This window comes from Geospiza fortis, unplaced genomic scaffold, assembly GCF_000277835.1.
Source record: "Geospiza fortis unplaced genomic scaffold, GeoFor_1.0 scaffold16, whole genome shotgun sequence".
Taxonomy (NCBI): domain Eukaryota; kingdom Metazoa; phylum Chordata; class Aves; order Passeriformes; family Thraupidae; genus Geospiza; species Geospiza fortis.
Window position 1 is genome coordinate 7,670,286 of NW_005054302.1, and position 23,092 is coordinate 7,693,377.

At 38.0% G+C, this 23,092-nt stretch overlaps 1 protein-coding gene across 1 annotated transcript in view; it reads left to right on the forward strand.

Annotated features, from left to right (window-relative positions):
• PGR (progesterone receptor) overlaps positions 1-12,933 on the forward strand; it is a 30,437-nt gene extending 17,504 nt beyond the window's left edge. Inside the window, exons 3-7 of the mRNA XM_031066101.1 lie at positions 1,292-1,594; positions 2,961-3,105; positions 6,172-6,302; positions 9,390-9,547; positions 10,970-12,933. Of these exons, the coding sequence (XP_030921961.1) occupies positions 1,292-1,594; positions 2,961-3,105; positions 6,172-6,302; positions 9,390-9,547; positions 10,970-11,125 (893 nt within the window). The 3' untranslated portion in view covers positions 11,126-12,933. The remainder of the gene's footprint in view (positions 1-1,291; positions 1,595-2,960; positions 3,106-6,171; positions 6,303-9,389; positions 9,548-10,969) is intronic.
• Positions 12,934-23,092: the final 10,159 nt, after the last annotated feature.

The window sequence follows — 23,092 nt, forward strand, 5'->3', positions numbered from 1 at the left end:
TCTTTCAGCATAATTAATTGTCTATTTTTTGTGGGTTTTTGTTTTGCTTTTTTTTCCTTGGTTCAGCTGTAACATAAGATGCAACTTTGTGTTTGATTCTTTACTAACAAATCTCTAATTAGAAATATTTTTATTCTTACCACAAGTGATAAATGAGCATATGATTGTTGTGGCACTTGATACTAATCTAATTAAACCTGCAGTTAAGTTAGTGGAAATATGACCCCTGAATGTCATTGCATGATGAGTGTTACTGTTTTTGCCATCACTCGTGTGTCTATTTCTGTCCCCCTGTCATGTAAATCAGACCATAAGTCAGTATTTTTATTACATTTTTTGACCTTTTTTTCCCTAAGACAAACTTGTTTGGCAGAACTAAAGATCTAGCAGGGTTTTCATCACCTATGAGGATCTATTTAAAGCAAGTATGTTCCATGTAGTCACCTCTGCATGGATTTGCCTTTTTATTGAAACTGGTAATATGATACTGAGGATTATTGTCTTTGAGCCTCTGAAGGTTTGGTTTTCTGTGTCTGTAGGGTGCACTGCCAGGCTGTTTCCATGAAAGAAATTTGAAGAATTGCTACCTAAACCTATATTTCTATAGTCATACTACATGTGTCTGTGCTTATTTTGGGAAGGCAGTTCAGCTATTAATTTGTTTCAGTTAGTGTTGTTCATGCCACTGCAGTATGGAAGTAACAATTAAAAATACTGAGACAGGGAAATGATGCTTTAGGAAGTGAAATATCTTCTAATAGTTTACAGTATTTGTTGGTCTTTCACTCATCCCCCTGGGCACCAAAATAAGATTCAGCCATGAGACTGAAATGCTCTTAGGGAACTGGAGGAGAGGAGTTTCTGTGTGTAGTAATTAATTACTAATATTTTTGGTTTTGAATATTAGGGAGTAAAAGAGGCAGTATCTTTAATTGACATTAAATAGAAACTGAATTGTAGAGCCAGCTGGCTCAGCTGTTGGCATATGACAGAACAGTGGGAATTGAACCAGAAAACACTTTACGAGGTTACTGTAACCTGGAATTCATGGCAATAATTTTAATGGGTGGGTGGTGTTCATCCCTTAGTGAAAGGAGCAGGATACAGAGGGAGAAGCTCTAAAGAATTTTCCATTATCATTTTTCAATTACATAAATAGTCAAAAAATAGAAAACCTATTCTGAAGACAGTTCTGGTTTCCTTGTATAGATTGAAAGTGTAATCCAACACTAGTGGAAAATATTAATTTTCTTTGTTAACTCTTTCTAACAGATCAACAATTTTTTTTCAGGTCGAAAATTGAAAAAGTTTAACAAAATTAAGGTTGTGAGAACGTTAGATGTTGCACTCCAGCAGCCAGCAGCCCTTCAAGATGAAAGCCAGTCTCTAACCCAAAGGCTGTCCTTTTCTCCAAATCAAGAAATACAGTTTGTTCCCCCAATGATAAGTGTTTTACGAGGCATTGAGCCAGAAGTGGTCTATGCTGGTTATGACAACACAAAACCTGAAACACCAAGTTCCTTGCTGACCAGTCTGAATCATCTTTGTGAGAGGCAACTTCTTTGTGTAGTCAAGTGGTCTAAATTACTACCAGGTAATATCATTTCTTATATGTAGTGAATTGTATTTAAGCAAATATTTCATGAGAGAAGCAGTCTAAAGATAATACTATTGACTACCTGTTAATTCTTTACGAATTCCAAAATGATTAACCTTTCTCTTATCAAATAATTTAACAAATCAAATATATTTTAATAAGAAGCACATTTGAAAGAATCCATCTAAATATTTAGATTCCCTCCAAGTAAGCACAGGAGCTCAGACAGTTCCTGTATGTGATTGTTATTACAGCCTTTCTTCTATTTATCCATTTGATATAAAAAGGTTGTATATCTGCTTATTCTTTATGCTTCTTATTACTAAAATGAATTTTTGAAAGCACCAAAAAGTAAAATTTTTATAAATAATACCAATTACAACTAAGCTGCTCCCAAACAGACTGGTAATGAGAAGTAATTGAATTTATGAAGATCCACAACTGGATTAAAAAAAAAAAATCCATGTTATGTATTTATGTGTGCTGTATGGTGATAGGGATCATCATGGTCATCCTGGGATATATAGAAATCAATATATTGAGGAGAAAGCCTGGAAAATAGTTTCCTATGAGCTCAATTTGACACTTTGCTGCTTCAGGAAGCAGTAGTCTCAATCACTGCTCTTCCCATTGCTCTTGGCACTTAACAGACCTTTTGAGTGAATCGATTCATCTCACTAAATGAGAAGAAAAGAAACCTTTTTTTTAGCCCTCTGTGTTTCCTGATGTCTTCATGAACTGAACCACTTCACTGAGGAGGAGCATGAGTGCCAAAGCTTGCTTGAAGGAGGTAACAGGACCACGCAATGAGGAACAGGAGTGCTCCTTTTAGTGGCAGGAAGCTGTTAGTTTCACTCAGATAATTTGTGGCAATCTTTAAATTTTTCAAACAGCAAAAGTGATCAAACACAAGCTCACAACTGAATATGGTTCTCTTAAGTTGAATGCAAGAAAGATGCTCATATTGGATGTTTTTTGTGACAGCTGCATCTTATGGTAAGAACACTGATGTTCAAGCTATTGACATTCAATGAGAGTTGGCTACAGTGATGATGTTACAAACTGTCATATTTTTACCAAAGGAAAAAGAGATACATTCCTATCCTCTGAAACAGTCATTTTTGGTAAAATAAATTTTGGTGTGAACATTTCAAAATACTGGATAAGAACAAAAAGACAAGAGGTTAACTATCAAAGTAAGATAGGCAGTTATTACCTAAGCATTGGAGAGCTACATCCCCAAAACTGCTTGTCTTTCTAGGTGTTCTCATTTTGATAGCTCAGATTTGTAATCTCGAAACACCTACTTAGCTGCTGTCTAAATGAGAATTATGAAATATTTTATCTTTAATTTCATTTCCAGGTTTTCGGAATTTGCACATCGACGATCAGATAACCCTCATCCAGTATTCCTGGATGAGTCTAATGGTTTTTGCCATGGGGTGGAGATCATACAAACATGTCAGTGGTCAGATGTTGTATTTTGCACCAGATCTGATACTAAATGAGTAAGTAGAATGCTCCCATGAATAACATGTTGAACTTTTATGTGCCAATGAGAATGTGACTCCATTGAGGCCAAGATTTCATTCATTACTTGTGCTGTTTCAAAATTAATAGCCAAGTCCTCTGACCATATCAAAGTTCAGTATCTTTGGGAGTGGCTTTGTGGGAACCTCAACTATTCTGTGTACATGGTCAAGCAAAAACTGTTCAAATAGAATTTTGATTATCTAAGGAAAAAAATCATGCTGTCAGAAGATTTACTTCAATTCATCTGAATAAGTCTTGAGTTAATGTTTACTAAATGGAACTGAGTGTGGGGTTTTTTGGTTGTTTTTGTTTGGGTGGTTTTTGCAAATAGTTTGCCTAAAATCTAAATGCTCAGTAAAAAAACTACTTATCAAGTAGGAATTTTAGTATCAAGGAAAAATTATATGAGACTGCTCTTTTCTGCTGGGGGATGGCAGGGGCCTTTTGGTTTGGATTTTCCTTCACTATGCTGTTTAATTTAGATAATCGTCATTTCAGTCTTTGTCAGTTTTCCAGCTCTGCAAATTAATATTGTTAGACTTGTAATTTTATATTCCTTTGTTATAGTACATGGGAGGTTGCCAGGAACAGTAAAACATAATTTAATCCCTATATTTATTTTTCCTTAATAAATTTTTCTCAATTTCTTTTTCTTTTTCTTAAAATACTAAACTGCTATGAAGCAAACTGAAAGAAAAACAGGTATTTTGTAAGACATGTTGTTTAAGGATTAAGGGGTGGATTTGCAGAAGATCTAGACACCTAATTTTAAAATCTATAGTATGCGAGATCCTCCCAGTGAAGTTCTTTGTAGAAGATATTCAGTAGAGCTGACCCTATATCTCCTGACCTTTTCCAAATGACTGTAAATCACTGTGAGTTGTTGAGTAATGAATTCTTTCCTCTCCCATTTTTATTAATTGTGCTGCACAAATTGAAATATTTGGAAGTGATAAGATTGAACTAATTTCTGGCTGTATTTCTGGCAGCATAGTCTTATACATCTTATGGTTACATTCAGAAGAAACAGAGTGAGATGATAGTTTTAAGCAGTAATGTCGTGTCTTGGAGTATCACCCTGCTTGTGGACCACTCCTGACAGCTTGTGAAGAAGACTTTAAGTACTTCCTTTGGGAATGGCGTTAAGATTTATGAACCCTGATTGTAATCCACCAGAGACAGATTCTTATTGTCAACTCAAGATCATCAGTGCTGGGTGCTGACCACATATTCCTCTCTTGGTTGTGGAACATCTCATCAGGGTCATACTAGACATGTTATAAACAAAGAGATGTAAGAAGTAACTGATGCACTGAATCATATCTGCAACTATTTATTGGAAAAAAGTTAGCTTTTAGATTAGTAAAATGTAAATGACTTTGTTATCTATGGTGATGTCTAAGTTTGTACTTTCATGTTCACCTTAAGCAAGGGTAACGGCTGAACACTGCCAAAAAAAGTTAGCTGTCCTGGTAATGCATCCCAATGACTTTACCTGAGCTGGACCAAACACTCTGTGGCTGCACTGTCAAACAGATAAAGAGTTTGTATGCCTGAGAGGTGCCCCAGAAAAAGCCATTCATTAGCGGATAGAGATGATCCCTGACATGACTCACCATGTGGGAGTGCAGGCACTAATGCCAGAATCACAGGAGCGTGTGCCTAGAGGTAGAAGGAGATAATAGAAAGTCCTTTTGCAGGGGCAACACACACCATAGTTGTTTCATAAATACTATGAAACCACAATCCAAAGCTTGTGTCACAGCCAATCTATTATTTAGTGAACTGAGTTGTAATGCTTCTGGGGAAGGATGTGTTTGGTTGCATCAATTTCAGACCAAGAAAGCCAGTAGTGCTAGTTTGACAAAGATTTCTTTGTATTAACACCCTGCAAGGACTTACTGTTCTTGTATTTTGCACTGTCTGAAAATTTGAGTAAGAACAACATTTAAGCTGCTAAACCCTAAAAGCTGCTATTGCTTTTCATAGATAATAATTAGGAAGAGATGCTACCAAAAAGTAATAGAAAAAGAGATTTAAAGTAGATGAAGAAACAAGTCTATTCAGGTCTAAAAGATTAAATTTCTATGGTTATGTCATTTAAGAGCTGGTACAAGATATCAGATGTTGAACAACATTGAAATGATTTTCATTCAAGCTGATAGTAACACTTTGACAAGAAAAAAATTCAATGCATTGAAAAAGTATTTTTTAAATGGAAAATATCTTCTGTTTTGTTTGCTGAGGTCACTACCTGCAGTCAGGTTGGAATGCTGATCTGAACCCCTAGCAGGCGGGGGAGCAAAATTTAATCTTCCTGTTATTGTACCTAATTCATCTGGATTGGGATGCAACCTTTTAAAATCAGTCCAAGATACTGGATCGTCAGGTTAAAATGCAATGAATTCAGTCTAGATTAGAAACTTTGTAATGCTACAAAGTTACTTCTGTGAAAGTTTAGGGAAGGTTGTATTTAATGCCTCTGTTTACTTAGCATGTATCATTTTTAACTGTTTCTTTAGTGGCATAACATGCTACAGAGTAATATCGTTGCTGCTAGAAGTACCAGGCTAGAGTTGCTACAAAGTATCTTGATACAGACATTTTTGGAAAACCTGAGAACAAGCTTTCTATAGACTTTCAGATTTGTCTTCAGTTCTATGCTTTGAAATCTTTACAGAGATACAAGAATCTATCGACTTCTAAAATAAGATAGTACTTCACATTATTCATTAGGGTATTTTTAGTTAGTAAACTCCCCTTATTTTTGGTGGTTAGCATTCAGCTTTGATAATTTTTTGGTTTCTTTTCTGGACAGCGGTAACAGATTTAACATCCAAAATAATAGCACATTCATTGCAATAAAAAACTAGCACAAGAACAAAAATAATCAGAAAATTGTTTATGTGTATAAGCTTATCTTTAATTTTTGTAATGTGATAAACTGCTAATAAGGCCTTTCTCTCAAGCAGCACTGAGCCATTTTGTCTTTGTTTTCATGGTTTTTTAAATTTTTTTTTTTAAACTTTTCTGGGTGTAAGACAGAGGATGAAAGAATCATCGTTCTATTCCCTGTGTCTATCCATGTGGCAACTCCCACAGGAATTTGTCAGACTTCAAGTTAGCCAAGAAGAGTTCCTGTGTATGAAAGCACTGTTACTTCTCAACACAAGTAGGTTCTTTTATTTTTTTGTAACACATCACTACTAAAAGGGTTTTGAACCATGTTGTTTTACTTGACAACTTGACAATCACTAAGCTCTATGGCTTAACAAATGGAAATGTCCTAGACGGAATGTTAGTATTGTAAGACTAAAAAGTATTTTTTCTAATGTTTATAAAGAACAAAGAATTTGTGATTCATTGTTGGTTTTATTGTGTATAAAGATACTGGGGAAATGTTGCATCCCTTTTGACATGTGGCTGTACTGTGTTACACATTTTCAAAACAACTGTGCAGTATTTCTGCCTGGAAACATCAGTTCAAGTGACTCTACACAGATTTAAAAAACTCCAACCAAGCCAAAACAATCTTAAAAGTATTAGAGTGTACTTAAATAAATATTTAATAAATTATTAAAAATTTTAAAATATTTAATAAATTATCAGGACTGAGATCTTGACCAAGATCTTAAAGCATGTTTGCTGAAAAGAATCAGGGAAGTGGCCATGACAAAAAATACAAGCATTTATTCAACTTTTTATAGTTATAAATAGGTGAAGTTTAGCACAGATATAAACAAATGGAAATGTTTTTCTTTGGTTTGTTTCTCTGGAAACAAAATCCGTGGTCACTTAATTATACGCATCTTTTAATCAATGCTGCATACAGCTGCATTCCCCTTTACATAGGAAATGTGGTTTCTGGTGAACTTATCTTCCAAAATCTTCTCTGAAATACTAAAATTTGCGTCTGCTAAGGCCATAATTGTTAGTTATGAATCCCCAAATAAAAAATTTTAAAGTCATACAGGTGCTGTTAGAAATGAGAATAAGCACTTTTGAAAAGTATAGTGGAAAGAATGTAAAAGTTTGGTTCTCAACACACAACAGAGTCAGAGGAGAGATGTGCAAATCCTGCGTGATCTGCTTCATGGTTTTACAAAGTTTAAGTAATTGATAAGGAATTAAAATTTAATCCCTCTCAATCTGCCCATGGCTGGTATTTGCATAAAACCATTCTTAAAAAAAAAACCAAACTGGTCTCAGCAGAGACTAAGTTTAAAAAGACTAAATTTAGCTCATATGAACATGGAAATTACTAAAAGAATAGCAAAATGCCGTACACTCTGTTAAAGCAGTAAAGGTAATGTGGATAAAAATCCTGATGTAGCTCATGTTGCTTTGTTAGAATATTAATGTATTCCTATTTTAAATGTTTTCCAACTTGTTTTCATCCCAAATAAACTCTTTTCTATTTTCTGAAATTTTAGTTATATTTAGAAAAATTTGTGACATTTCAGCTATCTCTGTTCCAGAAAGTTCATATCAAATTCAAAAAAGCATGACAGGGTTGGTCAAATCCCTCTCATTTCTGAGGGCATCAATTTAACAGAATTCATCCAGTTACCTTTTTTTATCAACTGCATTGCATTCAGAAGCTGTTTTTTTAAGATGAGATGTTTATGTATATGCAAGAAATCACGTTAAAAAAATCACGTAAAAAAAAAAAAAGAATTTCTACCTGTTCTGATGAGTTTTGCTTTTTGTTCTCTCCTGCATTTATTGTCTAATAGGAAAAAAAAATTGTCAGATCTTTGGGAAAAGGAACACACCTAACAGTTGTTGCTCAGACATTTAGTAAACATTTGGTACTGTATAAATATGATTCCACAAAAGTATTTTCAAAAAGCTATATAACCTTGTTGTTGTTTTAAGGTGTTTTAAGACTACTTTTATTTTAGTCATGATGTTCATCTTAATCTACTTCAGTTGTGAAAATACAGCCATTTCAATCTTTTGTGTACTAACAGTAAATCAAGTCTAATCCTTTAGTCTCTCATTGTGTCTTCTGTTCAATTTATTATTTAGATGAACTGGTTTTGACATTTTTAGATAATTCCAAAGCAACAATAATTTGAAATAAACGGAGTGTCAGTCTTCATACATTTCTAATTTTGAATGGACTCCCAGCCTAAGTTTTAACATTATATTTGATTTTACGGTTTTTTCTTTGAGGCTGAGGCTTAAATGTAATGCTTTCCAGACTTCTGATTTAAAGGAATTTCGAAATATTGTTACATAAGATTTTGGCTCGGTTCATGCCACTGAATAAAAACTATCCTCATTCTTGACACATGTTCAGGGGAAGGGAGCAGCTCAAATAGATAGCTACAAGGAGCTTTTGTCATTAGGCAGGAATGTGACTGTCTTTTTCAGGATTCAGAGGATAAAGGCCATTCATTGATGGAAGATACCTTCAAAATTAATTTGCAGGGGAAATATAAAGACTTAATTGCTGGTTTGGAGATGTAAGTCAAGGATAACTTCCATCTAACCCTAAACTCCATCAGAGCCATTTTATATGAAAACATTCCTTAGTTCTCTATAAAAGAAATGTCCAGAATCATCCAGGCTTTGAAAATTAAGGTATTCTTTTTCCATGACACTTATCACTAGCAACTACTAACAGGTCCTTTTCTTAATGTTCTCTCCATGGCCTCATTTTGATTCTCACACCTGACCTTTAAGAGAATAGGGAGTTCAACCAGTTTCTCCTCCTTGCTCATTTTTCTAAAAAGCTGTTCACCTGTAAGTCTCTGATCAGTTCTATTAAGTGAAAGAGGTTCAAACAGGAGGTCTGAGCCCTGGCAGCTTTATTGTCTGCACTGCTTTAGAGCTGTTAGTTCATTCCTTGACTCCATTTTGAAGCACTCCAGCTAGATCTCTCTACCACAGATTTGCTGTGAAGAGGGCAGACCCTCAGCAGGGTAAACATGGATCAGTCCATAACGTGTTTCCTCAGACAGGAGTGGTTCTTTAAGCCATATTTTTTTTTCCCCAGCTAACACTGAACTGTAACTGAAACTTAGGGATATTTCTAGACATAAGGCAATTAGCAAAATGAATTGATTGCTCCTGGTATATCCTTTTAACTAATTGTATCACTGGTTTTGGAATAACTCCTGAAGGGGAAGAAGTACCGGGCACACAATAATGAATTGCACTGTATAGCATGAAACACTGTAAATTTTTCCTGTACTTTAAATTTCATTGCCTTCAGAGTAAATTGTAGCCCAACTGATTTGGTTTTTTTTAGTTCCTTTGGAAGGTCTAAGAAGTCAAAGCCAATTTGATGAGATGAGAACAAGCTACATCAGAGAACTGGTGAAGGCAATTGGTTTGCGCCAGAAAGGCGTTGTGGCCAACTCACAGCGTTTCTATCAACTTACAAAACTGATGGATTCCATGCATGATGTAAGTTTATTTGTTAATGCTTTCTGCTCTTTATGTAGGAAGAAATTTCTTTAAAGTAATTCTATGGAAGGGAGTCATCAGCATTGCTAAACAACAGAAGAACACACAAAAAATTCCTTTATTGTGTATATTTGTGTCAATAGATAGCTATATATTCAACATCAATATTTGTATGGTGCACATATTTTGTGGTATACCACATCAAAGTATTTGTGAAACATGCATTAGAGTGCTACCATTTTGTTTCATTTTTAGTGTAATACAACCAGTACAACTGTGGGCTTGGGTAGGGGTGGTGTATATGTGTGTGTGAGCACATGTATACTTGTTCAGGAAAATAGTGTGAGGAAGAGGCAGTTCAAGTTGCAAAGTCAGACTACTAAGAATTAGTGAAAGGCAACCAAGATTGGCTTTCCAACCTTAGTTCCACTGGTTATATGTGGATATTCTAGATATTCTATATCACTTTTTCAGTATCTGTCTAGGTTTGGAAATTGAGTAATCTTCATCAATTCTAGATACCATGCCCTGGACACTTTTAAACTCAATGTTGGTTGTGAGGAGCTCCCAAGGAGTTCAAGGTGGACAGGATCTTTGCATCTTTGTATTCTTCAGAACTCAGCAAATCTGCATTTTATTTTAATTCAGTCTCTTCCTTTTAAATGCATACAGTAAAATAACCTGTGAGGAAGAGAAAGAGGGAGGGAGGCTTGCTGCAAAGTAACAAAGTGGTATTTGATCCATAGAGTATCTTCATTCAAGTCCTGTTTCAGCTCAGGCTGATAGTGATGGGAGATGCAAGGAAAAGAAAAATCATCACACTGGAGAGATTGTGTGATGTTAAAGCCTAAAGTAGCAGAAATAGTCCAATATTTAACAACATAATGGTCACTGGTCTGACATAAAAATTGGAATCTCTCAGAGAGGCTAGAAGAGGTGTAATGATCACATGTCAAGCAGTTGCTTTCAAGGGATTAGAGTCTGTGGAGTTCAGTGTTTGCAGCAAACATAGTTATGATCATAATGAAAACCATGGCAAAGCTCATGGGTAAGTAGTAAATGCTGCCTCTCAAAACAGTGTTTAAATAGCAGGTAGTGACCAAAGCACATGTGAGTGTGAGAATAAGATAAAGGTTGAAAGCTTGTTAAGTAGTTGCCATTATTTGTCACATATGTCTTGAGTGAGGGTGATACTACTTTGTAATATTAGTGAAGCAGTGGTTTTATATGACTTGCCATAGCTGTATGTATGGTTTTTGCCATTAATAGGGTCTGACAAGTACCCTCATTACTGATTCAAGAAAGGACAGAGTAAGGTATAGAATGATGTTGGCTGATGAATATATAAGTGATTGACAGCATGTTTATTTGGCTGCATTACTGTTAGTCTGATTGATCATGTTTGTATTTTATCAAATCCAGCTGGTGAAACAGCTCCATCTCTTCTGTTTGAACACATTTCTCCAGTCCCGTGCATTGAGCGTTGAATTCCCTGAGATGATGTCAGAAGTGATTGCTGCACAGCTACCCAAGATTCTAGCAGGGATGGTGAAACCTCTTCTCTTTCACAAGAAGTGAAATGTCTTTTATCACAGAGATGATACCTGGGTCATTCTTTGTTTGTTTATTTTGGTCAAGATTTTGCATTGTCAGGACTTCAGCATATTTGACATACTTACCCTGCCGACTGCTTTATACCTGTAACATACACAAGCCATTCAAGCTTGATGTACATATTGTAAGTTCCTGATTCCTTAACTGCAAAAATCACAACAGTCATAAGAAATGTTTTGTAAACTTGTCTAAGCTGCTTTTTAGATATACGTATGAATGACAGTGAATAGACTTTCCAGATTTCTAACAACAATTATACATTTTTCTTACACATTGCACGCTCTTGAATTTCTGGTATGACATGGTGCAAAATTTTTACTTTAGCACAGTGTGTGCATGGGCACATGCATAATGTAAGATTTTGGAGGAATTAAAATAAATATTGCCCACATTTTCTTATGGATATTTTACTTTTTATTACTGCAATGCCATCAGAAAAAAATAATGTGCTAAACACACAGTCGCATTGAAACTCTTAATCCAGCATACTGTTTTCTGCATCATTCAGTGGAGTTCTTCTTCAAAAATCAGAAAGTTTAGGAAAATATCAGTGCGTATTACACCAGAAGTAATGTGTATGCAAACCCACTAAGCTTTGGTTTGTGTTATTTTTCCTTAAAAGTTCGGCACTTACTAAAGCTAAATCACTTAGCTGTAATCCTAAATTCATCAACTCTTACATTCTGTATTTCAGAAGCTTTAAATAGAGATGTTTTCACTGACTGCAACTCTTAATAATCTTAATGTTTTGAATTCCATTGCTGAACACTCAATCAGCCATTACCATCAAATTATAGTGAGATCAGATGCAAAAAGAAATGGAAAATATGACTGCAAACATTTTGATACACATCAGACTCATTTCAGTATGATTTACTGGAGCTACATGTTTTCTGTTTTAAAAGCACGCCATTATAAATGGGGTAACTGTAAAAAAGGAATTGGACTCAATTAGCTTTATATATTCAAGAAGAATGACATGTTTTACCATAGAAATGAATATTCAACTGAAAAATTATAATGTGGTGGTGTTTGTTCCTTTGATACGGTTATGAAGCAACTCATGCATTTAAGGCAGTAAATTGTAGATATATTCAAACAACAGAGAAACAGATAAACCTTAAGAAGAATTTATGAATCTATTAAAATATGACAAATTTTGCCAGTCATTACAAATGATATGTAAACATAGGAAATTGTGAGTCTTGTTTGGATACTTCTGGCCTTATGCTTTTGCTTTTGCCCATGGCTTGTTAGATGTCCCCATTGTGTGACTGTGTCCTGCTGGTGATGTGTAGCTTGGTCTGTACAGGCATATCCTTGTCACATGAACAAAGGCCCCTGGAATACAAGTTCAGTATCTCCAGCTAAATCAGGGTGCCCCTCATTAAACGTATAAGTGATGTTGCTTGTTGGTAAAAATTACATCTTGGTTCTTGAAAAAACTGTGGACAATTCACAAGTACAGGAATGTCTCAAGGTGTCCTTACTGGTCATAATTTTCTAAAGCCAATGAAGAAGAATCTACATTACAACTGGGAATAAGAGCATTTTTGAGATCCCCACATAGCAGTACAAAACCCACTAGAGCTGGTGCAAATGTGTGACCCTAGATAAAGTGGTATAGACAGACTTTTGTGTTAGTGGACAAGTTTTGTCATTTCTAACTGCCCAGGAAAGCAATGTCTTTGATATTCCATACAGTCTGACTTTCAACTGTGATCCTTAAAGCAATTATGTTTTAATAAATAGCACAAAAATCTTTATTTCTACATCCTGAAGTTTTTTTTTCTTTATTTTGTGTTTGCATTCAGTAAATGTGATTTTCAGTAAAAAAATCAATTTCAATCATTCCACTTTCATGTAACAACTGTATTTCCATGCATTCTTTTGGAATTGAAGTATTGCCACGATTTATCACCGAGTAAGCAGACCGTCTATGTTACTGTTTAGATTAAACTGATAACAGAAACTTCCCACACTAAAAATTACTTCTCATCACTCTAATTTTGAAATTAGACGACAGATCAGGCAGTATGTTTGCCTTAGGAATGCATGAATCTGCCTACATCTGTGTTTTACTCAATCCCTAAGTGGCTGACATGTCACCGTGTCCCATAAACTTGGCAGATTAGTCTGAAATGCACTACATTTGCCTCAAAGGCATAATCAAAAAGGAAAAAAAAGATACCTTTTGGGAATAGATAACAAAGCTTAAAAACATTCTCAAATTGTATTTCTGAAAGGCCTCTAACTCACAGAAAAAAATTCCCAAAAGTTCGTGGCCATGATGAATTCACTACACAAGATAGAATGATTGGGTAATTGTGTCTGCTATAAGTCTGAAAGTCCTGTGATCATTATGTGATTGTCTGAAGTTTGAAAAAAAGTTCCAGCAATAGGCCCAGATTATAGAATAGCCTTTAATGTCCATTTTGATATTGTCATTTTCTCTGGGTTATGTAGAGACTATGAACAGTGGAAAGGGACCTGGAGGTACTGGCAAACAGCAGCTGAACATGATCCAGGGTGTGCCCAGGTGGCCCAGAAGGCCGATGGCATCCTGGCCTGGATCAGCCAGGCTGTGGCCAGCAGGAGCAGGGCAGTGACCGTCCCCCTGTACCCAGCACTGCTGAGGCCACAGCTCCAATCCTGTGCTCAGTTCTGGGCCCCTCAGTGCAGAGAGACATTGAGGGGCTGGAGCGTGTCCAGGGAAGGGCAACGGAGCTGGGGAATGGTCTGGAGCACAAGTGCTGTGAGGAGCAGCTGAGGGAGCTGGGGGTGTTCAGCCTGGAGAAAAGGAGGCTCAGGGGGACCTCATCACTCTCTACATCCATCTGAAAGGAGGGTGTAGCCAGGTGGGGTCAGAGGGTCAGGGGTCGACCTCTTCTCCTGAGTAACAACTGACAGCAGGTGAGGATGTGACCTTAAGCTGTTCTAGAGGAAGTTCAGGTTGGATATCAGGAAGAATTTCTTCATTGAAAGGGTGGTTAAGCATCCATCCCTGGAAGTGTTCAAGAGATGACTGGACTTACTTCTGTGGTTTAGTTGACAAGGTGGAGATCAGTCAAAGCTTGGACTCAATGATCTTGGTTGGTCTTTTCCAAACTAGATGACTGATTCTGTGGACATCGATCAATACACCTGATTTCTTCCTTCCCTACAGAAATCTTGTGTACTATGACTTTTCAACCCTGCAGCAATGTTCAGAGAGGAATTACTTGATTTTTTTTTACTGAATACAAGGTTTTATAGTTGTATGTGCTTATGTCCTTTAATAGTTTTCTAAAGAGCAAAGTATTTTGGACCTGAGCTTTACAAATAGGTCTAAATAGACATCTTGTAATGCTTCTCAATATATTGAGCAAGGCAGAATGCTGGATCTTCTTATGGTGTGTTTATACACTAGGAATAAGAGGTTTCAGCAGATGAATTTTTCTTCTTTTCTGACATTTATGATGTGCCTGATTACATTTTAAAAGTATGAAACCTGTTGTATTAATTAGAAAGCTTGCCAGCCATCTTCTACAGGGTTTTGTTTCAAGCTATGACTAAAAGTTCTTCATGCACTGAATAATGCAGGCTGTGTCTGAAGTTAAGCCTCTCCTGTTCTGTGCAGTTGAGTATTTTTGACCAAAGCCCTTCAGCATTACCTTCTGTGGCTGCTTGAGCGAAGCAAACAAACCAGCCCATGAAGTCATCAGTTTCCTTTCAGCTCTGTGCAGGTATCGTATTTATGGCTTTTAAATAATGTTTTGCAGGTTGAAGTGCCTGGCCATGGCAGCTCACCTGTGTTTGGAGAGGTAAGACCTCCAGCCTCTGCAAGCTGTTCTCTTTGTCTATGAGCTGCTCTGCAGTAGTGCTTGCTGTGGTCCAAGAAACACAAAAGATCAAACACTTGGCTCATGTTTTCAAAGATCTCAGCTGTATCTACAGTTGGGACCAGCCTTTAGGGGTGGAGGAATGTGGATTCCTTAATACCTAGTCCATGACAGAGGGAAATGTGCTCTGAGAAGCTTTCAGTTGATTTCATGGCACTTTGAAATATCCTGGTTATATGTGTGCAAAATAAATATACATAGTAATTTCTGATCTGCAGCTGTTTCTTCAGCTGCACTGGGGTTACACTTTCTTGTGCTATATGTGCAACATATAAACTTCCTCATTGAAAGTGAGACCTAAATTTGTGTTTTCTGACAGTCAATGCCTTGTTTGTACCTTAGCTGTTTTTTTTTTCTTTTTTTCAAGTAGCTCTCTCCATTACCTTTGCTGGGAAGGTGAGCTGCTTTCCTGTGTTCCTACCTATACGCAAATATTCATCTCAGTTACCAGTGATGTGCCAGTAACATGAACAGTAGGAATCCTACAGGAATCCTTCCTTCCTCTCCTCCCTGCCCAAAATTAAGGTTGGTTTACCTGCAGAGCAGTAGAGGATGGGGCTGCACTCCCCCCATGCAGGGCAACTCTGAGCACATATTTCTTGTCTTACATGCTGTTTGTGGCAGGCTGACCTTTCTTTCATTCCGAGAAGTCAGCTTGCAGCCACAGAGCTAATATCCAAAGCCCTCCCAACTTTCCATGGCTCAGAAGCCTGTGAGCATACTGCCAGGCTGGACTGTCAGCATTGCTGGATTTATTGGTTTGTACTGCTTTGTGTCATGGTGACCTGACTTGAACAGAGATTTGCTTTTAGTTTAGTTCTCTTTTTCCCTTGGAAGATGAAAAGGAAAAAAACTCTAATATTTTAGGTATTTTTTGGTTTAAAATTTACTTGTTTTTCTTTTTTTCAGTGAATGCTGTTAATTTATTAGATTGACGTTATTTGCATGCAGAATGGTACTGTAGCTTCTCAGATGCTTGGACAGGAACATGCAGTAAAAGGTGACTGCACAGATATTAATAACTAAGTTAAAATTTATCTGTGTGTTTACCTTAAAGAGAAAATAAATAACACACAGAAAGTAGTCTTTAAGTGCTCTTGGAACTATGCAGCAGTTGCATAACTTCAAATATATGAGCAGTGCTGCTCCTTTGATGATTTTTTTGCTCACATTTAGGAATTGTTTTCCCTGGGTTGAGCCCACAGTGCTCTGTGTGGGGCATTTAAGCGTATATAGAGGACATCAGATAGTGGTGAGCTTTCATTTAATTCTAGTATATTCTTTAAAACTGGCAACACTTCAATTCCTTGCTGGTGTGGGGTGGGCTCATTATAAAAATACCATCACGAGCCTTTTAGTCATAGATCATGTTTTTCTAACCATGAAAACTATGTTACCTTTTCACCTCTATGGGTATAATAGTTCCACCAATTTAACATTCAGGCATATCAGTGAGGAAGTTCTCACAGTGTCATTTAAATAGTCTCACTCTATTGCATTTTCCCACACTCAATTCAAATACCTACCCAGCCAGTTCATGACTAAAATCTCCTTTTCATTTGTGGAGGAAAAAAAAGAAATAAATCATTGTCAGGAAATCAGAACACTGCATCACTGAGCTTCAAACAAGGGGCTAGATTGAATGAAAAGCAGGTAGGGAGCATAATAATCACCTTTGACATTGCATCAGAAAAAACTGGGCAGTGAAGTACAGAGACCTTTGTCTTATACAGCTGAGATTTATATGAGCATCACCATAAGCTGCTCATTCCAGGGATGTACAGTTCTCTCAGAGGCCTATTTTCCATATGCTGGATGGGAATGTAGGAATGCTGTTACACTTCATAGCCTGTATTGTTGGGTGATGTCCAGTGTGGGACTCTAATCTGCGATATCTCCAGTCGAGAACAATGTTCTCATCATGGTGCTGCTCAAAGAAATTGATTTATTCTGGTAGGCCTGTCTTGGCTATATGGAGCATGAATAGGGGAAGCACCGAACCAACATGTGCATGGCAATATGAGTCCACAAGGGTGTGGATGTGATCTTACTGAGAGTATTTGAAAAAGAAATACCTGTCCACCTGCAGTTAATATGTTCCCAACCATTTCTCCAGATTCCAGCAACATTCCTAAGAGTAAAACATGGATTTTGATGGCATATTCTGTTGTAGACAAAGGACAACACACTTGACAAAAATTTACTGCTGTTAAATAGAAAAAACTGTGACATGATGCTGTCAGTACAGGCTCTCAGCTCACCTATGGGGCATTACACACAACGGATAGGAATAATCATCTTTTGGCACTGTCATCACCACACATCAAGCATTGGCAGCTGAGGATGTCAAGGCTTTTCATTTGAAAAGCTAGATGTTTTGTATCCTAAACCTCAGCTTACAGTACAGTCACACTGCACTGGCCAGTTCATTTCTTACAATAATTTTGCACGCTCACATCCCCAGTTGTTGTTAGAAACAGTTCCTAGTGATGGCTACAACCAGCTTAGGTTTTACTGGGAGACAGAAACTGCTTCCATTTTCAAGCTTCAAAATACAGGTCATGCATCTATTTGGCTGCCCACAGCCAAAATGTTGCACAATTCTGACATTAAAAAAAAAAACAACCAAAAAACAAAACAAAAACCCAAAACAAAACAAAAATAAAAACCAAACAAAAAACAAATAAGAACTCCAAACATCTGAAATTTTGAAAATACTACTTAATGAAGTTTTCCACTTAAAGTATCCTTAAAAGCATTCCCTGAAGACAGACATTAATTTTAAGAAAAACTACATGATAGAGAAAAGCGCAAACCAAAGCTGGGTACTCCTGGAATGCATATTCTGATGAAGTTTCTGAATTTCTTACAGCATCTAAATCCCAGTTTCAAATATTTGTGAAACATTTATTTCATCTCCCCTCCTTCCTGTGCCTTCAACACACCTGCTTTTCCCAATGGGTTTCTTGGATGTGTAATACATTAACACTTTGTAGAGTCTTTGTAATTCTTAATGGAAAAAATCTGTAGAAAGACAAATAATCCTTAATTTTGAGACATCTTTGGACTGATCTTCATATTTCTCTGTATTTAATATTCAGGATCATGATACATAAAATTTATGCTTTGCTGCTATTTTTATTATTTGAAAAAAAGACTTGTATAAGATTTCTGTATTTTCCTCTTGAGGAGCTTTCATCTCTGTATTTGTACAACTGAAATAATAGCTTCAAATATTTTTGCAAAGGTGTTGTCTTGCGACATTGTGTCATGTCCAATAAACTGGGGGTGTGCTTGCTTTGTAGTAGTATGAGAAGTGTTTAACTCTTCAGTAGATGTACAAAAATCCTCTAGACCGAGTGGAAGCTAAAGCTGCAGAATGACACTGCTGTCACTGGACACGGGGCTGCAGCTGCCAGAACCAGGCTGGTGGAGCCACTTGTGCTGCAGTCCTTCAGAGCAGCTGCTGGGAGGCTGATTTTGGGGGGATACTTCAGCACCTCCAGGTTAGAGACAATAAACACTGATTAGTCACTGAGTTCAAACCTGTATGGCTGGGAAAGGGTGCGTGTGTGGGGGGGGGCAGAACTGTCTTCCACATTTTTTGCCATTCAAACCCTCTACAAGACAGGACACAAAAAAAACTTATTTAATCACTTATTTATATCTTTATTTATTCTTACATGGAAGGTTGTGACTTTAATCAAAACTGAAGCAAACTGCCAGCCAATAGAAGCATCAAAACTCAAAATAAATTACAATGCCTTCCTGATCTCCTGGCATAAACACATACAAAGGGAAAGTTTATTAAAAAGCCTGCCCTGCAGTGCAGAACGTCCAAGCACAGCAGCACTAGCAAGAGATGTTGATGTGAGAGCACAGACCGTGGCACTGTGGGAGAAGAGGTGCTGGCATGGCGTTGCTGGTCCGGATCAGCAAAAATACACCTGAGTAGAGACACCATTAGCACAGCAGCCTACACATTGGGTAATCATTAATTTGTAATTATTTAAAAGCCAGAGTTTCAGAATAAATTGTCCCTGGACTTTACAGAGCCAGTCCACAGCAAGAGCTGGAGCTTTCTGCTGCCAAATTGATCAGTGCCAGATCTGCCCTCTGAGGTGCAAGATGCAGCACACTGCAGGATGCATCCATCCACCATCCATCCATCCTGGGATCCTCAGTCATGGGGGAGAAGAGCTTTTCTTGTTGCTGGTCATGGACCTGGACTGGTGCAACCTTTCCTTGGCTGCACCAACAGGGCACATCACCCCTGGCTTTTAAGGAACTGACTCCAGTGCTCAGGTGATCCTTCCCTCATCCTTAATGTGTTTTGCTTCCCACCCCACTGCCTTGTGATGTGGTGTGCAACAGGCAAGGAGTGGGAGCTGCAGCCTGGTGAGGGGCACAGGCAGAATGGCTGGGAAATGCCAGGTGGTGCTCCATCAACAGGAGAGACCACCCCCCTCCTTTCCTGTTCCAAGGAAATACTGGCAAAAACTGGACTGCTGGTGTAGACATCACCCCTTGCTAAGGATGTGCTGAAGTGTTAGTGTGCCCTCAGAGAAGGATTAGTCATGCCAACAACGCCAATATTCATGGACATAATTTCCATGTAATACAGACCATCTTGAAAGTGATGTTGCAGTTTCATTTCTGAATGTCCTCATTCTTGTCAATTGATATCTTGGATGTTACCAGTGTTCCATGTACACATCACAGTTTAACAGCACTGGGACTTACCGCACAGATGATTCATTTTCCAAATTAATTTAGTTTTAAGCATTCCATGCAGTATAAAACAACTGGGGAAGGAATTTAGTCAGTACAAAAATACATTAATTTCTTTTACGTGGAAATTCTATTAACAGCTAGCACACAGCAGAAAATAGTCTTAAAGTCTCTGAGACACTTGAACTTCAAGATGTCAAAGTGAAAGAATACTTAAATATGCAGTGGAGCAGATCTTCATTGGTACCTTTATTTAGGCCCCCATTATTCATTTACACAATGATGTTCCTCAGGATTGAGTGGAATAGCTTTGTGTGTGCATACATATATCTATCTATATATTTATATGTATCTATACATAGATATATATCTATATATGTAATCTATAGATCTATAATCTATCTATAGATCTATATCTATATCTATATCTATGTGTCTGCTCTGTCCCAGTTCAGCCTCAATGCACGCCTCTTTTGCTCAAGGATAGTTTGGGGTTTTATTCTTTTTAACAGACATGGTAATAGAAGGGTATAAAGAATAAAATAAGATTACTCATTATTTGACATAGGCTGTCTAAACCCTTTGAGGCAGAAGGTTTTGCTTTAACCTTTAGCAGATGAGAGTCCCCCTAAATGAGATAGGATTTTTATTGTGACATCTCAGACTCCACAATGATGCAGATGCTCTCGTGCCTGACTCATCTCTGCACAGCACAGTGAGCTTCCTCTTAGACATACTAACAAGTAAAGCAATAATTGCTGCCTGCTCACAGGGAAGGCAGTGCTGACATTTTGTGATTATCTAAATGAAAGAAATAAATGGTGTCAGAGATGCTGCCGTGTGGGAATTCAGATGAAACCATCATTTGCTTTCCTTTATGTCAGTAATGAAGGTGTTGCAGCCCTGGAGAAGGCACCAAACTGAGCCAAGGCTGAGGTGATGCTCTGAGGAGGTCCAGTATCCTAAATCACTCCCTGTGGGCTGCACTGGCTTTGGTATTACCACTGTCTCACTCAGATGTTCCTGCAGGGAAGGCTGACCTAAACGTGTGCCAGGGAAAGAGCTGTGCTTGTTTCTTCTGCCTTCAGGTGAGGAGCTATTTGTGAGATATTCACACAAATAACACCATGATAAATACTCTGTCTTGATTATCCTTCTGGATATAAAATATCCAGCCAAGCTAATTAGCTAAAAAGCCACAATATTCACGTGAGTTTCTCATGCTGATGTGCTTACAGATATCATTATTATGATCATGCTTACATTTGGTCCCAGTTCATTTAGGAAATATTTCAAGGCATCATTTGAACAAAGATGAAAAAATATTAAGGCAAGGGTTTGGTAGGCGCAGACTTAGTTCTGTGTTGCTCTGAGGGTAAAAATAATTGTGCTGGTTTGTTTTGTATTGTCTGAACTTCAGTGGGGATGGGGAGGACAGGGAGAAGGGCCCATCTGGAAATGTTACAAATCACAGCTGGAAGAGGGTGACACACTCCTATGGCATTCACTGCAGGTTTCTCAGGGAAGGTCTGGGGAGAAGGACATTGTGCAGAATGGCCATATTTCCCATCAAAGGCAGGCAGTTTGTCCTAATTACTGAAAAGAAACAGCCCTTCACAGGACCAAACAAAAGCATCCCTCAAGCAACAGCAATAGCAGGAAATAACAAACTTAAAATGACAGTTTAAGATGAGGTTTTATGTAAGGATATATCTGCGTCACAGCTGCCCAGCAAAATTTATTTGCACCTAAATATCTCTGAGGTCTCTGCTATCTACCTGATTTCTTTAGATGCCCCTGGAGGGTGCACCAGGGCCCCCCAGTGTGGTTTTTGTCTTTTCTTCTTGTGGATTTTCCCTGCTGAGAGGCATCCTGCTTGTTTTGGGGTACTTCAGGGCTCACAGTTGTCACTGCTTACACAGTCTCTGTTTCCAGCAGTTTGTGTTCAGCCTCCCCGCTCAGGTGCACTGAAACCCTAACCCTTGTTACCTTCTGGTGAGGCTCTTGCAAACAGCACGTGCTCTATTCTAGGAACCAGTTGTGTCCTGCATGCCAGTTAATTTATTTGGAGGAACACTCCACGGATCAAGCTCAGGTTTCTTATCCCCCTTCTGCCTGGTTTGGGAATTGTCCTCTGAAAGGCTTCTCACGGGGCTTCCCAGTGTGCAGCTGTCTCACCTGCTTGTGCACCATGCACATGTTCCCCCAGGACTGCCTGAGTGTATGGTCATCTCTGCAACATGGAGACCCCAAACGAGCTTGGCTGGAGCCCATTGCCCTGAGCTCTGCTGTGCTGTGACTGCTGTGACATGTTGGGCACCGTCCACATCCCACCCTGCCCCAAGCCCACCCAGGGCTGAGCCCCCACCCTCTCAGCCCCCCCACCTGCTGCCATAGCCAGAGCACAGCATTGCAAACCTTGTTCTGAAAATACCCCAAATCCAGATGTGCTGCGTGTTTCCCTTTGCATGTGTGGGGGTTTTTTTGTAGGAATACAAAAGCCATGACCACCAACAAAACTAAATCGCTGATATTTTTCATTCAGATGGAACTGTGATCCCTTCTAAGGGCACCCAAGAGCCATTAACAGTAATTTTAAATGAAATACACCCGTGCTGGGTCTAACTAATCAGTTCCTCAATTATACTGGCAGAGAGATGTATTCTAATTACCAAAGTACTTTCAAGTGAATTAAGACTCCTTTCTGTACCGGCTGTGGAGGTCACTCAATGTTCCCATGAATCCCTGCATGTTTACATTAAAAAAGCACACCATGATCTTTGGCAAAGGCACTTGCTCTAGGTTAGTTCAGCTTTTGAGCTTGTTGCCATAAATACAATAGAAAAGAAGCCAAGCATTGCAAAAGAAGCCAAGAATATCTTTCAATACTTTGTTTCTCTATCAGCGATTAATCCAAATGACACGGGAAAAGTTGTACAAACATGAAATAAAATTTTAAAAGATGAAAGTACAGATACCTTATTTACCATGTTTAATGAGCAGTGTTTGTGTTAGAAAGGTTGGTTTTGAAGGAATGCATCATGCCAAACTAATGAGAAAATGTTCTGAACCAGGACCTGAACTGACTTTGCCACCTGCTCAGTTTACGCCGATGCTGTTTCCTTGGATCACTGAAGTTTCTCCTCTTTAGGCAGGAGGCTGTGGCCAGCCTGGCTCATCTCAGCACACATTCTATACCAAAGCAATTCCACACATCACTTTCTTCATAGCTGACATTGAAGCCTTATCAATAATAAAGCCAAAAATACTATTCTCATTTTTCCAAACACATGAGAATCATTCCTGGTAAGGTGCTTTA